The sequence below is a fragment of the Telmatherina bonti genome (assembly GCF_933228915.1).
Source record: "Telmatherina bonti genome assembly, chromosome: 5".
NCBI lineage: Eukaryota > Metazoa > Chordata > Actinopteri > Atheriniformes > Telmatherinidae > Telmatherina > Telmatherina bonti.
Window position 1 is genome coordinate 4,731,397 of NC_136623.1, and position 16,779 is coordinate 4,748,175.

General features: G+C 55.5%; 1 protein-coding gene across 1 annotated transcript in view; it reads right to left on the reverse strand.

The window, feature by feature from the left end:
- Positions 1-927: 927 nt before the first annotated feature.
- LOC306756118 (sodium bicarbonate cotransporter 3-like) overlaps positions 928-16,779 on the reverse strand; it is a 75,555-nt gene continuing 59,703 nt past the window's right edge. The window contains exons 16-25 of the mRNA XM_079240780.1: positions 15,253-15,414; positions 15,064-15,177; positions 14,142-14,303; positions 6,418-6,685; positions 5,580-5,647; positions 5,335-5,508; positions 5,138-5,266; positions 4,321-4,412; positions 4,136-4,243; positions 928-1,488 (exon numbers count right to left, since the gene is read on the reverse strand). Of these exons, the coding sequence (XP_079096906.1) occupies positions 1,407-1,488; positions 4,136-4,243; positions 4,321-4,412; positions 5,138-5,266; positions 5,335-5,508; positions 5,580-5,647; positions 6,418-6,685; positions 14,142-14,303; positions 15,064-15,177; positions 15,253-15,414 (1,359 nt within the window). The 3' untranslated portion in view covers positions 928-1,406. The remainder of the gene's footprint in view (positions 1,489-4,135; positions 4,244-4,320; positions 4,413-5,137; positions 5,267-5,334; positions 5,509-5,579; positions 5,648-6,417; positions 6,686-14,141; positions 14,304-15,063; positions 15,178-15,252; positions 15,415-16,779) is intronic.

The following is a 16,779-nucleotide window of genomic DNA, read 5'->3' on the forward strand; positions in this document are numbered from 1 at the left end:
ACCGGGACTCACGGACGGGGACTCTCGGACCGGGACTCACGGACGGGGACTCTCGGACCGGGACTCTCGGACGGGGACTCTCGGACGGGGACTCTCGGACCGGGACTCTCGGACCGGGACTCTCGGACCGGGACTCACGGACGGGGACTCTCGGACCGGGACTCTCGGACGGGGACTCTCGGACCGGGACTCACGGACGGGGACTCTCGGACCGGGACTCACGGACGGGGACTCTCGGACCGGGACTCTCGGACCGGGACTCTCGGACCGGGACTCTCGGACGGGGACTCACTGACCGGGACTCTTGGACGGGGACTCACGGACGGGGACTCTCGGACCGGGACTCTCGGACGGGGACTCACGGACCGGGACTCACGGACGGGGACTCACGGACGGGGACTCACGGACCGGGACTCTCGGACCGGGACTCTCGGACCGGGACTCTCGGACGGGGACTCACGGACCGGGACTCACGGACGGGGACTCACGGACCGGGACTCACGGACGGGGACTCTCGGACCGGGACTCACGGACGGGGACTCTCGGACCGGGACTCTCGGACGGGGACTCTCGGACGGGGACTCTCGGACCGGGACTCTCGGACCGGGACTCTCGGACCGGGACTCTCGGACGGGGACTCTCGGACCGGGACTCTCGGACGGGGACTCTCGGACCGGGACTCACGGACGGGGACTCTCGGACCGGGACTCTCGGACCGGGACTCTCGGACGGGGACTCTCGGACCGGGACTCACGGACGGGGACTCTCGGACCGGGACTCACGGACGGGGACTCTCGGACCGGGACTCACGGACCGGGACTCACGGACGGGGACTCGCGGACCGGGACTCACGGACGGGGACTCACGGACCGGGACTCTCAGACCGGGACTTTAAGAACCTCAAACACAGACTCTGATTGTCTCCGACAAAACACTTTATTCAAAATTTACAAAGAAATTGAACATCTGTGGTGACATGATTCAGGTTTTCTGCTGCAGGCAACAAGGTGAGGCACATACGTGATCGCTCTCACACGCACACACACATGCACACGCATAACGAAGAGATCAGCATGATGAGATAAATAAAAACTCCGTCCTGCGTCGGGTCTGACCATCCTGGTCTGCTTCATGAAAGCAGAGAAAAACAGGTTGCAGGATAAAATAAAAGCTTCGCAGCCCGCCTGCAGAGTCCGATCGTCGGCCAATCACAGACCTGAGAAAGCCGACTGCAGTGGCGGCGCCATGTTTGCTCCCCGAGGTGGCGCCTCCGCGTTTCAGATAAAACGATGAGATAATAAAACGTTCACCTCATCAGAGGAAAACACAGGAAGTCCAGGTGACGGCGGGTTGGTCTGGGACGAGTCGTCCTGACAGGATGGAGGCTCCACCCACTTGTCCTCCAATCAAAGCGCCGTCTCCGAGTCCACCACCCTGCAGCTGTCGTCATGCTCTACGCTGATCTGGATGCTGGGCAGCTTGTCCTGACTGGATAGAGACAGAGACGTGTCCGCATGCAGTTTACATGGAAACCAGACAAAATCCTTGACGAGTCCAGAACAGGATCCCGGCGACCCTGCAGGGTCTGAGACGTCTAGGCGGATGAATAGGTCCCATTTCAGCAAAGCCTCACCGCCATCATCTGGTTATTATTGCTGTATTCCAACCTGCTGCAGAACATGTCGGCTGAGAAATCTAAATAATCATAAAAACTAGAAATTTAAACAGAAACTGGGAGACTTTCAGACCAGAACCTTCCAGTGAAGCAGAGACCACCGTTTCAGTTTCATGCCGGTGTCTCGGTCCTCACATGTCTGTTTACTCTGATTCGGAGGATCTGGTTTATTGTACCTGGAAAATACCTTTATCCAACGTTGTCCTGGCCATGAAGGCAACACTAATAATAAACGACACAACACGGGAACATAAAGCTCATATCAGATACAATAAAACACAATGTACAAGACTCAACCCTTTTCATCAGAATACACCACACAACCGAGTTAAAGCCACTAGAATACACCACACAACCGAGTCAAAGCCACTAGAATACACCACACAACCGAGTTAAAACCACTAGAATACACCACACAACCGAGTCAAAGCCACTAGAATACACCACACAACCGAGTCAAAGCCACTAGAATACACCACACAACCGAGTCAAAGCCACTAGAATACACCACACAACCGAGTCAAAGCCACTAGAATACACCACACAACCGAGTCAAAGCCACTAGAATACACCACACAACCGAGTTAAAGCCACTAGAATACACCACACAACCGAGTCAAAGCCACTAGAATACACCACACAACCGAGTTAAAACCACTAGAATACACCACACAACCGAGTCAAAGCCACTAGAATACACCACACAACCGAGTCAAAGCCACTAGAATACACCACACAACCGAGTCAAAGCCACTAGAATACACCACACAACCGAGTTAAAACCACTAGAATACACCACACAACCGAGTCAAAGCCACTAGAATACACCACACAACCGAGTTAAAACCACTAGAATACACCACACAACCGAGTCAAAGCCACTAGAATACACCACACAACCGAGTCAAAACCACTAGAATACACCACACAACCGAGTCAAAGCCACTAGAATACACCACACAACCGAGTCAAAGCCACTAGAATACACCACACAACCGAGTCAAAGCCACTAGAATACACCACACAACCGAGTTAAAACCACTAGAATACACCACACAACCGAGTCAAAGCCACTAGAATACACCACACAACCGAGTCAAAACCACTAGAATACACCACACAACCGAGTCAAAGCCACTAGAATACACCACACAACCGAGTCAAAGCCACTAGAATACACCACACAACCGAGTCAAAGCCACTAGAATACACCACACAACCGAGTTAAAACCACTAGAATACACCACACAACCGGGTCAAAGCCACTAGAATACACCACACAACCGAGTTAAAACCACTAGAATACACCACACAACCGAGTCAAAGCCACTAGAATACACCACACAACCGAGTCAAAACCACTAGAATACACCACACAACCGAGTCAAAGCCACTAGAATACACCACACAACCGAGTCAAAGCCACTAGAATACACCACACAACCGAGTCAAAACCACTAGAATACACCACACAACCGAGTCAAAGCCACTAGAATACACCACACAACCGAGTCAAAGCCACTAGAATACACCACACAACCGAGTCAAAGCCACTAGAATACACCACACAACCGAGTCAAAGCCACTAGAATACACCACACAACCGAGTCAAAGCCACTAGAATACACCACACAACCGAGTCAAAGCCACTAGAATACACCACACAACCGAGTTAAAACCACTAGAATACACCACACAACCGAGTCAAAGCCACTAGAATACACCACACAACCGAGTCAAAGCCACTAGAATACACCACACAACCGAGTTAAAACCACTAGAATACACCACACAACCGAGTTAAAACCACTAGAATACACCACACAACCGAGTCAAAGCCACTAGAATACACCACACAACCGAGTCAAAGCCACTAGAATACACCACACAACCGAGTCAAAGCCACTAGAATACACCACACAACCGAGTTAAAACCACTAGAATACACCACACAACCGAGTCAAAGCCACTAGAATACACCACACAACCGAGTCAAAACCACTAGAATACACCACACAACCGAGTCAAAGCCACTAGAATACACCACACAACCGAGTCAAAGCCACTAGAATACACCACACAACCGAGTCAAAGCCACTAGAATACACCACACAACCGAGTCAAAGCCACTAGAATACACCACACAACCGAGTCAAAGCCACTAGAATACACCACACAACCGAGTCAAAGCCACTAGAATACACCACACAACTGAGTCAAAGCCACTAGAATACACCACACAACCGAGTTTTTATCCTGGTTTCATCCAGGATAAAAACCAGAGATGTAATGCTTTCTAGATGAAGTAGTAAATGTGTTCAGTGTACTACTAGAAGTACCACCATTATGGATGGTATTATGATTTCTGTGTTTCTACGACCAGGTGGTTTTAACATCAGTATGGAGGAAGATGAGGCTACAGCTGGTGAAGAGTGATCATCTGACTCATCAGACGTTTACCTGTTGCAGCGTTTCAGACATCTGTTGCTTTCAGGGTTCATGGAAACAGATTTCCAGACTCCACTTTTGGCCATTTCATCGGAGATGTTCACTTCCGACGGGTCCAACCTGCACATGCACACGCATACACATTAGTCTCTGTAGCCATGTGTCCACCATGGACCAGCGTCCGGTCGCCGACTCACCGTCCCTTCAGGCTCTTAATGGGGATCTTCAGGATGTCTTGTCGGCCGTACACAGGGTCTTCCTCCACCTCAATCATCATCTTCCGAGCATCCTGGAGTTCAACACACACACGTCCCAGCAATGAGTTCTGGTTCAGGTCTGATCTGAGTCAGGTGTGTTGCAGCAGGAAACCTCTGAAACCTGCAGGATGAGGGTCTGGAGGACCCGGGCTGTGATCAATGATCTAGAACATGGTTTTGCTGTCAGGTAGAGGTACACTACGTGCTGTATTTACTGACCTCTGGACATCTGACATTTAGCTGAGTGGAGGTCAGTTAGCAGTAAATACTTGTTGAACTGGTTTCTGGACTGAATAACTAACTGGTTTGTTCTGCTCAAAACCGGCTGTTTGCTGCAATTTCACGTAAATAGTTGTTTCTAACCTTTTGGTAACAGAAGTCACAAAAAATATTTATAAAACTGGTGAAGCAGCTAAACTGGTTCAAACCAGTTTAGAGGTACAGGTTTACAGGTAAACTGGTTTAAACCAGTTCAAACCAGTTTAGAGGTACAGGTTTACAGGTAAACTGGTTTAAAACAGTTTACGGTTTACAGGTAGAGGGTTACAGGTAAACCGGTTTAAACCGGTTTACAGGTAGAGGGATACAGGTAAACTGGTTTAAACCGGTTTACAGGTACAGGGATACAGGTAAACTGGTTTAAACCGGTTTACAGGTACAGGGATACAGGTAAACTGGTTTAAACCGGTTTACAGGTGAGACATGAAGGTAAAAATGGAGCAGGTCTGTTCCAGAGGACCCAGCTGGGTGGTTTCACCTCCTCCTTCTTCTTCTTGTCGTCATCCTTTTTCTTCTTGCTCTCTGGAATCAGGTCATCCAACCAGCTCAGCTCCCGCTTGGTGAAGCAGAAATCCAGAAGCTTCCGGATGAAGACCAGAGCCAGGACCTGCAGGACAGAGGACGGAGGTGAGATGCAGTTATGTGGCCATGGACACGTTTCTGAGACAGATTTACCATCATGGGGAAGACGACAGCGGCCGGCGAGGCCTTGATGACCCAGAGGACGATGAGACAGGACAACTGGACCACAGTGAAGACATGGACCTTCCACAGCGGAACGTAGCGTAGATAGATCAGGTCTGGCTGGTGCTTGGCCGGCATGCCGAACAGTTTAATCCGGTCAAACAGCTGGAAGACGGAGAGACGACGTGAGGCGACCTGAGCAGCAGCAGGACAGGTAGACGGACACAGGAACACACCTGGATGCCTTTTAGCGAGGAAACCCCCATGTAGAGGAAGACTCCGTAGAGGACGGGCATCGGATGAACTGCCGGAGACAAGAAGTAGTCAGGTTGTCGTCGGGGGAGGAGGTGGGAGGAGATGAGAGGAGGTGGGAGGAGATGGGAGGAGGTGGGACAGGATGGGAGGAGGTGGGAGGAGGTGGGACAGGATGGGAGGAGGTGGGAGGAGATGGGAGGAGGTGGGAGTAGATGGGAGGAGATGGGAGGAGGTGGGAGGAGATGGGAGGAGGTGGGACAGGATGGAGGAGGTGGGAAGAGGTGGGAGGAGATGGGAGGAGGTGGGACAGGATGGAGGAGGTGGGAAGAGGTGGGAGGAGATGGGAGGAGGTGGGAGGAGATGGGAGGAGGTGGGACAGGATGGAGGAGGTGGGAAGAGGTGGGAGGAGATGGGAGGAGGTGGGACAGGATGGAGGAGGTGGGAAGAGGTGGGAGGAGATGGGAGGAGGTGGGACAGGATGGAGGAGGTGGGAAGAGGTGGGAGGAGATGGGAGGAGGTGGGACAGGATGGAGGAGGTGGGAGGAGATGGGAGGAGGTGGGAGGAGATGGGAGGAGGTGGGACAGGATGGAGGAGGTGAGAAGAGGTGGGAGGAGATGGGAGGAGGTGGGACAGGATGGAGGAGGTGGGAAGAGGTGGGAGTAGATGGGAGGAGGTGGGACAGGATGGAGGAGGTGGGAAGAGGTGGGAGGAGATGGGAGGAGGTGGGACAGGATGGAGGAGGTGGGAAGAGGTGGGAGGAGATGGGAGGAGGTGGGAAGAGGGAGGAAGAGGGAGGGACCAATGGGATGATCTGGGACAAGTCGGGACGCTGACCTTCAGAGCGGAGGTCATGAAGACGGAGCAGCCCATCAGGATGAAGATCATGAACCCAGTGACTCTCTGCTCTCGGATTCCCAGGAACTTGGGCTGCTCTCCGGGAGCAGCGCATTCCGACTCCACCTTCAGACTGTTGACGTGGGAGATGGAGAGGACGGTCGCCGCCACGAACCACGGAAGACCCATGATGGAGCAGACGCCCAGCATCACGGCCACCACCAGCAGGTCCAGGTGGTAGCCACACCCCTTCTGTAGGCCGGGAACACAGGACACCACCCGTCATCCAGCCGTCATCCACCCGTCATCCAGCCGTCATCCACACGTCATCCACCCGTCATCCAGCCGTCATCCAGCCGTCATCCACCCGTCATCCACACGTCATCCACACGTCATCCACCCGTCATCCACACGTCATCCACCCGTCATCCACCCGTCATCCAGCCGTCATCCACACGTCATCCAGCCGTCATCCACCCGTCATCCACCCGTCATCCACCCGTCATCCAGCCGTCATCCACACGTCATCCAGCCGTCATCCACCCGTCATCCACCCGTCATCCAGCCGTCATCCACCCGTCATCCAGCCGTCATCCACCCGTCATCCACCCGTCATCCACACGTCATCCACCCGTCATCCACACGTCATCCACACGTCATCCACACGTCATCCAGTCGTCACATCCACCCATCATCCACCTGCCACATCCACCCGTCATCCACCCGTCATCCACCCGTCATCCACACGTCATCCACCCGTCATCCACCCGTCATCCACACGTCATCCACCCGTCATCCACACGTCATCCACACGTCATCCACACGTCATCCACCCGTCATCCACCCGTCATCCACACGTCATCCACCCGTCATCCACCCGTCATCCACCCGTCATCCACACGTCATCCACACGTCATCCACCCGTCATCCACCCGTCATCCACACGTCATCCACCCGTCATCCACCCGTCATCCACACGTCATCCACCCGTCATCCACACGTCATCCACCCGTCATCCACCCGTCATCCACCCGTCATCCACCCGTCATCCACACGTCATCCACCCGTCATCCACCCGTCATCCACACGTCATCCACCCGTCATCCACCCGTCATCCACACGTCATCCACCCGTCATCCAGCCGTCATCCACACGTCATCCACACGTCATCCAGCCGTCATCCAGCCGTCATCCACCCGTCATCCACACGTCATCCACACGTCATCCACCCGTCATCCACCCGTCATCCACCCGTCATCCACACGTCATCCACCCGTCATCCACCCGTCATCCACCCGTCATCCACACGTCATCCACCCGTCATCCACCCGTCATCCACCCGTCATCCACACGTCATCCACACGTCATCCACCCGTCATCCAGCCGTCATCCACACGTCATCCACACGTCATCCAGCCGTCATCCAGCCGTCATCCACCCGTCATCCACCCGTCATCCACACGTCATCCACCCGTCATCCACACGTCATCCACCCGTCATCCACACGTCATCCACACGTCATCCACCCGTCATCCACACGTCATCCACCCGTCATCCACACGTCATCCACACGTCATCCACCCGTCATCCAGCCGTCATCCACACGTCATCCACACGTCATCCACACGTCATCCACCCGTCATCCAGCCGTCATCCACCCGTCATCCACACGTCATCCACCCGTCATCCACCCGTCATCCACACGTCATCCACCCGTCATCCACACGTCATCCACACGTCATCCACCCGTCATCCACACGTCATCCACCCGTCATCCACACGTCATCCAGCCGTCATCCACCCGTCATCCACCCGTCATCCACACGTCATCCACCCGTCATCCACACGTCATCCACCCGTCATCCACACGTCATCCACACGTCATCCACCCGTCATCCACCCGTCATCCACACGTCATCCACCCGTCATCCACACGTCATCCACCCGTCATCCACACGTCATCCACACGTCATCCACCCGTCATCCACCCGTCATCCACACGTCATCCACACGTCATCCACACGTCATCCAGCCGTCATCCACACGTCATCCACCCGTCATCCACCCGTCATCCACCCGTCATCCACACGTCATCCAGCCGTCATCCACCCGTCATCCACCCGTCATCCACCCGTCATCCACCCGTCATCCACACGTCATCCACCCGTCATCCACCCGTCATCCACACGTCATCCACACGTCATCCACACGTCATCCAGCCGTCATCCACCCGTCATCCACCCGTCATCCACCCGTCATCCACACGTCATCCACCCGTCATCCACACGTCATCCACACGTCATCCACCCGTCATCCACACGTCATCCACCCGTCATCCACACGTCATCCACACGTCATCCACACGTCATCCAGCCGTCATCCACCCGTCATCCACACGTCATCCACCCGTCATCCACACGTCATCCACCCGTCATCCACACGTCATCCACACGTCATCCACCCGTCATCCAGCCGTCATCCACCCGTCATCCACACGTCATCCACACGTCATCCACCCGTCATCCACACGTCATCCACCCGTCATCCACACGTCATCCACACGTCATCCACCCGTCATCCACACGTCATCCACACGTCATCCACCCGTCATCCAGCCGTCATCCACACGTCATCCACACGTCATCCACACGTCATCCACCCGTCATCCAGCCGTCATCCACCCGTCATCCACCCGTCATCCACACGTCATCCACCCGTCATCCACACGTCATCCACCCGTCATCCACACGTCATCCACACGTCATCCACCCGTCATCCACACGTCATCCACCCGTCATCCACACGTCATCCACCCGTCATCCACACGTCATCCACCCGTCATCCACCCGTCATCCACACGTCATCCACCCGTCATCCACACGTCATCCACCCGTCATCCACACGTCATCCACCCGTCATCCACACGTCATCCACACGTCATCCACCCGTCATCCACCCGTCATCCACACGTCATCCAGCCGTCATCCACCCGTCATCCACCCGTCATCCACACGTCATCCACACGTCATCCACACGTCATCCAGCCGTCATCCACCCGTCATCCACCCGTCATCCACACGTCATCCAGCCGTCATCCACCCGTCATCCACCCGTCATCCACCCGTCATCCACACGTCATCCACCCGTCATCCACACGTCATCCACACGTCATCCACCCGTCATCCACACGTCATCCACCCGTCATCCACCCGTCATCCACACGTCATCCACCCGTCATCCACCCGTCATCCACACGTCATCCACACGTCATCCACCCGTCATCCACACGTCATCCACACGTCATCCACCCGTCATCCACACGTCATCCACCCGTCATCCACACGTCATCCACACGTCATCAACACGTCATCCAGCCGTCATCCACCCGTCATCCACACGTCATCCACCCGTCATCCACCCGTCATCCACCTGCCACGTCCACCCGTCATCCAGCCGTCATCCACCTGCCACGTCCACCCGTCATCCACCCGTCATCCACGTGCCACATCCACCCGTCATCCAGCCGTCATCCACCTGCCACATCCACCCTTTCATCCACCCGTCATCCACCCGTCATCCACGTGCCACATCCACCCTTTCATCCAGCCGTCATCCACACGTCATCCAGCCGTCATCCAGCCGTCATCCACCTGCCACATCCACACGTCATCCACCCGTCATCCACCCGTCATCCAGCCGTCACATCCAGACGTCATCCAGACGTCATCCACCCGTCATCCAGCCGTCACATCCAGACGTCATCCAGCCGTCATCCACCCGTCATCCACACGTCATCCACCCGTCATCCACGTGCCACATCCACCCGTCATCCACCTGCCACGTCCACCCGTCATCCAGCCGTCATCCACCTACCACATCCACCCGTCATCCACCTGCCACATCCACCCGTCATCCACCTGCCACATCCACCCGTCATCCAGCCGTCATCCACGTGCCACATCCACCGTCATCCACCTGCCACATCCACCCGTCATCCACCTGCCACGTCCACCCGTCATCCACCTGCCACATCCACCCGTCATCCACCTGCCACATCCACCCGTCATCCACCTGCCACATCCACCCGTCATCCAGCCGTCATCCACGTGCCACATCCAGCCGTCATCCACCTGCCACATCCACCCGTCATCCACCTGCCACATCCACCCGTCATCCACCTGCCACGTCCACCCGTCATCCACCTGCCACATCCACCCGTCATCCACCTGCCACATCCACCCGTCATCCACCTGCCACATCCAGCCGTCATCCACCTGCCACATCCACCCGTCATCCACCTGCCACATCCACCCGTCATCCACCTGCCACATCCACCCGTCATCCAGCCGCCATCCACGTGCCACATCCACCCGTCATCCACGTGCCACATCCACCCGTCATCCACCTGCCACATCCACCCGTCATCCACCTGCCACGTCCACCCGTCATCCACCTGCCACATCCACCCGTCATCCACCTGCCACATCCACCCGTCATCCAGCCGCCATCCACGTGCCACATCCACCCGTCATCCACGTGCCACATCCACCCGTCATCCACCTGCCACATCCACCCGTCATCCACCTGCCACATCCACCCGTCATCCACCTGCCACATCCACCCGTCATCCAGCCGTCATCCACGTGCCACATCCACCCGTCATCCACCTGCCACATCCAGCAGTCATCCACCTGCCACATCCACCCGTCATCCAGCCGTCATCCACCTGCCACATCCAGCCGTCATCCACCTGCCACATCCACCCGTCATCCACCTGCCACATCCACCCGTCATCCACCTGCCACATCCACCCGTCATCCAGCCGCCATCCACGTGCCACATCCACCCGTCATCCACGTGCCACATCCACCCGTCATCCACCTGCCACATCCACCCGTCATCCACCTGCCACGTCCACCCGTCATCCACCTGCCACATCCACCCGTCATCCACCTGCCACATCCACCCGTCATCCAGCCGCCATCCACGTGCCACATCCACCCGTCATCCACGTGCCACATCCACCCGTCATCCACCTGCCACATCCACCCGTCATCCACCTGCCACATCCACCCGTCATCCACCTGCCACATCCACCCGTCATCCAGCCGTCATCCACGTGCCACATCCACCCGTCATCCACCTGCCACATCCAGCAGTCATCCACCTGCCACATCCACCCGTCATCCAGCCGTCATCCACCTGCCACATCCAGCCGTCATCCACCTGCCACATCCACCCGTCATCCACCTGCCACATCCAGCCGTCATCCACCTGCCACATCCAGCCGTCATCCAGCAGTCATCCACCTGCCACATCCACCCGTCATCCAGCCGTCATCCACCTGCCACATCCACCCGTCATCATCCTGTCATCCAGCCGTCATCCACCTGCCACATCCACCCGTCATCATCCTGTCATCCAGCAGTCATCCACCTGCCACATCCACCCGTCATCCAGCTGTCATCCACCTGCCACATCCACCCGTCATCCAGCTGTCATCCACCTGCCACATCCACCCGTCATCCAGCCGTCATCCACCCGTCACATCCACACGTCATCCACACGTCATCCACCCGTCATCCAGCCGTCATCCACCCGTCATCCAGCCGTCATCCACCTGCCACATCCAGACGTCATCCACCCGTCATCCAGCCGTCATCCACCCGTCATCCAGCCGTCATCCACCCGTCATCCACCCGTCACATCCAGACGTCATCCACCCGTCATCCAGCCGTCATCCACCCGTCATCCAGCCGTCATCCACCTGCCACATCCACCCGTCATCCACCTGCCACATCCACCCGTCATCCACCTGCCACGTCCACCCGTCATCCACCTGCCACATCCACCCGTCATCCACCTGCCACATCCACCCGTCATCCACCTGCCACATCCACCCGTCATCCACCTGCCACGTCCACCCGTCATCCACCTGCCACATCCACCCGTCATCCACCTGCCACATCCACCCGTCATCAACCTGCCACATCCACCCGTCATCCAGCCGTCATCCACGTGCCACATCCACCCGTCATCCACCTGCCACATCCACCCGTCATCCACGTGCCACATCCAGCAGTCATCCACCTGCCACATCCACCCGTCATCCAGCCGTCATCCACCTGCCACATCCAGCAGTCATCCACCTGCCACATCCACCCGTCATCCAGCCGTCATCCACCTGCCACATCCACCCGTCATCCACCTGCCACGTCCACCCGTCATCCAGCCGTCATCCACCTGCCACGTCCACCCGTCATCCAGCCGTCATCCACCTGCCACATCCACCCGTCATCCAGCCGTCATCCACCCGTCACATCCACCCGTCATCATCCTGTCATCCAGCCGTCATCCACCTGCCACATCCACCCGTCATCATCCTGTCATCCAGCAGTCATCCACCTGCCACATCCACCCGTCATCCAGCCGTCATCCACCTGCCACATCTACCCGTCATCATCCTGTCATCCAGCCGTCATCCACCTGCCACATCCACCCGTCATCATCCTGTCATCCAGCAGTCATCCACCTGCCACATCCACCCGTCATCCAGCCGTCATCCACCTGCCACATCTACCCGTCATCATCCTGTCATCCAGCCGTCATCCACCCGTCACATCCACACGTCATCCACCCGTCATCCAGCCGTCATCCACCCGTCATCCAGCCGTCATCCACCTGCCACATCCACACGTCATCCACCCGTCATCCAGCCGTCATCCACCCGTCACATCCAGACGTCATCCAGACGTCATCCACCCATCATCCACCTGCCACATCCACCCGTCACATCCACCCGTCATCACCCCGTCATCCACCTGCCACATCCACCCGTCATCCAGTCGTCACATCCACCCATCATCCACCTGCCACATCCACCCGTCACATCCCCCCGTCACATCCACCCATCATCCACCTGCCACATCCACCCGTCATCATCCCGTCATCCACCCGTCATCCAGTCGTCACATCCACCCATCATCCACCTGCCACATCCACCCGTCATCATCCCGTCATCCACCTGCCACATCCACCCGTCACATCCACCCGTCATCCAGTCGTCACATCCACCCATCATCCACCTGCCACATCCACCCGTCACATCCCCCCGTCATCCAGTCGTCACATCCACCCATCATCCACCTGCCACATCCACCCGTCATCATCCCGTCATCTACCCGTCATCCAGTCGTCACATCCACCCATCATCCACCTGCCACATCCACCCGTCATCATCCCGTCATCTACCCGTCATCCAGTCGTCACATCTACCCGTCATCCAGTCGTCACATCCACCCATCATCCACCAGCCACATCCACACTTCATCATCCCGTCATCCAGCCGTCATCCACGTGCCACATCCACACGTCATCCACCCGTCATCCACCTGCCACATCCACCCATCATCCACCCGTCATCCACGTGCCACATCCACACTTCATCATCCCGTCATCCACCCGTCATCCACCTGCCACATCCACCCGTCATCCAGCCGTCATCCACGTGCCACATCCACACGTCATCCACCCGTCATCCACCAGCCACATCCACACTTCATCATCCCGTCATCCACCCGTCATCCACCTGCCACATCCACCCATCATCCACCCGTCATCCAGCCGTCATCCACGTGCCACATCCACACGTCATCCACCCATCATCCACCTGCCACATCCACCCGTCCAGCATGCATCCACTTTAAACCTTCAGCTTGTTCTCTTTTCTGCTGACGATGACGGCGGTGATCTGCTGGTCCATGAAGATCAGGATGGTGCAGAGCAGCGCTGGAACGGCGGCCACCAGCAGCGTCCACCAGGGGTTCGGTCCCAGCGGCGAGATCAACCAACCTCGCTCTTTGTAGGTGGGCTGGAGAGATGGAGAACGTTTGTATTAAAACCTGACCCCTCCCCAGTCAGGCGGACCCCCCCTCTCCCCAGTCGTTACAGGTGGACCCCTCCTCCCCAGTCAGGGGGACCCCCCCCTCTTCCCAGTCGCTACAGGCGGACCCCCCCCCCCTCCCCAGTCAGGGGGACCCCCCCTTCCCAGTCGCTACAGGCGGACCCCCCTCCTCCCTAGTCACTACAAGCGGACCCCCCCTTCCCAATCAGACGGATCTCCCCCCCCCCCAGTGGCTACAGGCGGAGCCCCCCTCCCCAGTCAGACAGACCCCCCCCCTCCCCAGTCGCTACAGGTGGAGCCCAGCGCTCCATCATGGAGCCCCGGGTCTCCACCACTTCCTCACCCGGCAGCTTCAGTCAGCACACTAAACCCTGGTCAGGACTGCACTCTCCAGAACCAAAACCATGACCAGAACCAGGAACGGGACCAGGACTGGCACCGGGACCAAGATTAGGACCAGAACCAGAGCAAGGGGCAGAACCAGAACCAGAACCAAAAACAGGAGCAGGACCAGAACCAGAAGCATAACCAAGACCAGGACCAGGACCAGAACCAAAACTAGGACTAAGACTAGGACCAGAACCAATAAAAGGACCAGGACTAGAACCAGAACTAGGACCAGAACTAGGATCAGAACCAGGACCTGGACCAGAACCAGGAGCAGGACCAGGAGCAGGACCAGGACCAGAACCAGAACCAAAACCAGAATCCAACGGTTCAGATTTACCTGGAAGCGGTCGGGAACGTTGAGTTTGGGTGAAGGAACTCCGACCAGATAATCCAGCAGCACCATGATCATGATGGTCAGGAAGACGGCGAAGTCGCTGATGGTGGACCGGACCTGCAGGGACAGAACTATTAAAACCATGCGGACCCGTGGTCCAGGCAGAACCGCGACCCGACCCGACAGACTGACCCTGGTGGGGAAATATCTCTTGGTCTTGAAGTGTTTGAGGAAGGAGGACAGGAAGAAGGTGGTGAAGAAGAGGATGACGGACCAGAAGAGGACGTCTGGGACGTAGGGACCGTCATGGCTGCAGGCCGACCCGACAAACGCTCCTCTGAGCTCCCGGCAGTCCTGAAGACCCAATCAGCCGTTACCGCCTCGGTACCAGGTAGTCACCAGCTAATCTGTGATAACTAGTAGATAGTCAGATGGTCCTAAACTACCAGTTCGGCTGCTGTTAACAGTCAGTTCTGACTGGTTACCAGTTATTTACCAGTTAATCCAAAGTTACCAGTCAGTCATGACTGGTCACCAGTTATTTACCAGTTAATCCAAAGTTACCAGTCAGTCATGACTGCTTACCAGTTATTTACCAGTTAATCCAAAGTTACCAGTCAGTCATGACTGCTTACCAGTTATTTACCAGTTAATCCAAAGTTACCAGTCAGTCATGACTGGTTACCAGTTATTTACCAGTTAATCCGAAGTTACCAGTCAGTCATGACTGGTCACCAGTTATTTACCAGTTAATCCAAAGTTACCAGTCAGTCATGACTGGTCACCAGTTATTTACCAGTTAATCCAAAGTTACCAGTCAGTTCTGACTGCTTACCAGTTATTTACCAGTTAATCCAAAGTTACCAGTCAGTCATGACTGGTTACCAGTTATTTACCAGTTAATCCAAAGTTACCAGTCAGTCATGACTGGTTACCAGTTATTTACCAGTTAATCCAAATTTACCAGTCAGTTTTGACTGGTTACCAGTTATTTACCAGTTAATCCAAAGTTACCAGTCAGTCATGACTGGTCACCAGTTATTTACCAGTTAATCCAAAGTTACCAGTCAGTTCTGACTGCTTACCAGTTATTTACCAGTTAATCCAAAGTTACCAGTCAGTCATGACTGGTCACCAGTTATTTACCAGTTAATCCAAAGTTACCAGTCAGTTCAGACTGGTTACCAGTTATTTACCAGTTAATCCAAAGTTACCAGTCAGTCTTGACTGGTTACCAGTTATTTACCAGTTAATCCAAAGTTAAAAGTCAGTTCAGACTGGTTACCAGTTATTTACCAGTTAATCCAAAGTTACCAGTCAGTCTTGACTGGTTACCAGTTATTTACCAGTTAATCCAAAGTTACCAGTCAGTCATGACTGGTCACCAGTTATTTACCAGTTAATCCAAAGTTACCAGTCAGTTCTGACTGGTCACCAGTTATTTACCAGTTAATCCAAAGTTACCAGTCAGTCATGACTGCTTACCAGTTATTTACCAGTTAATCCAAAGTTACCAGTCAGTCATGACTGCTTACCAGTTATTTACCAGTTAATCCAAAGTTACCAGTCAGTCATGACTGGTTACCAGTTATTTACCAGTTAATCCGAAGTTACCAGTCAGTCATGACTGGTCACCAGTTATTTACCAGTTAATCCGAAGTTACCAGTCAGTCATGACTGGTCACCAGTTATTTACCAGTTAATCCAAAGTTACCAGTC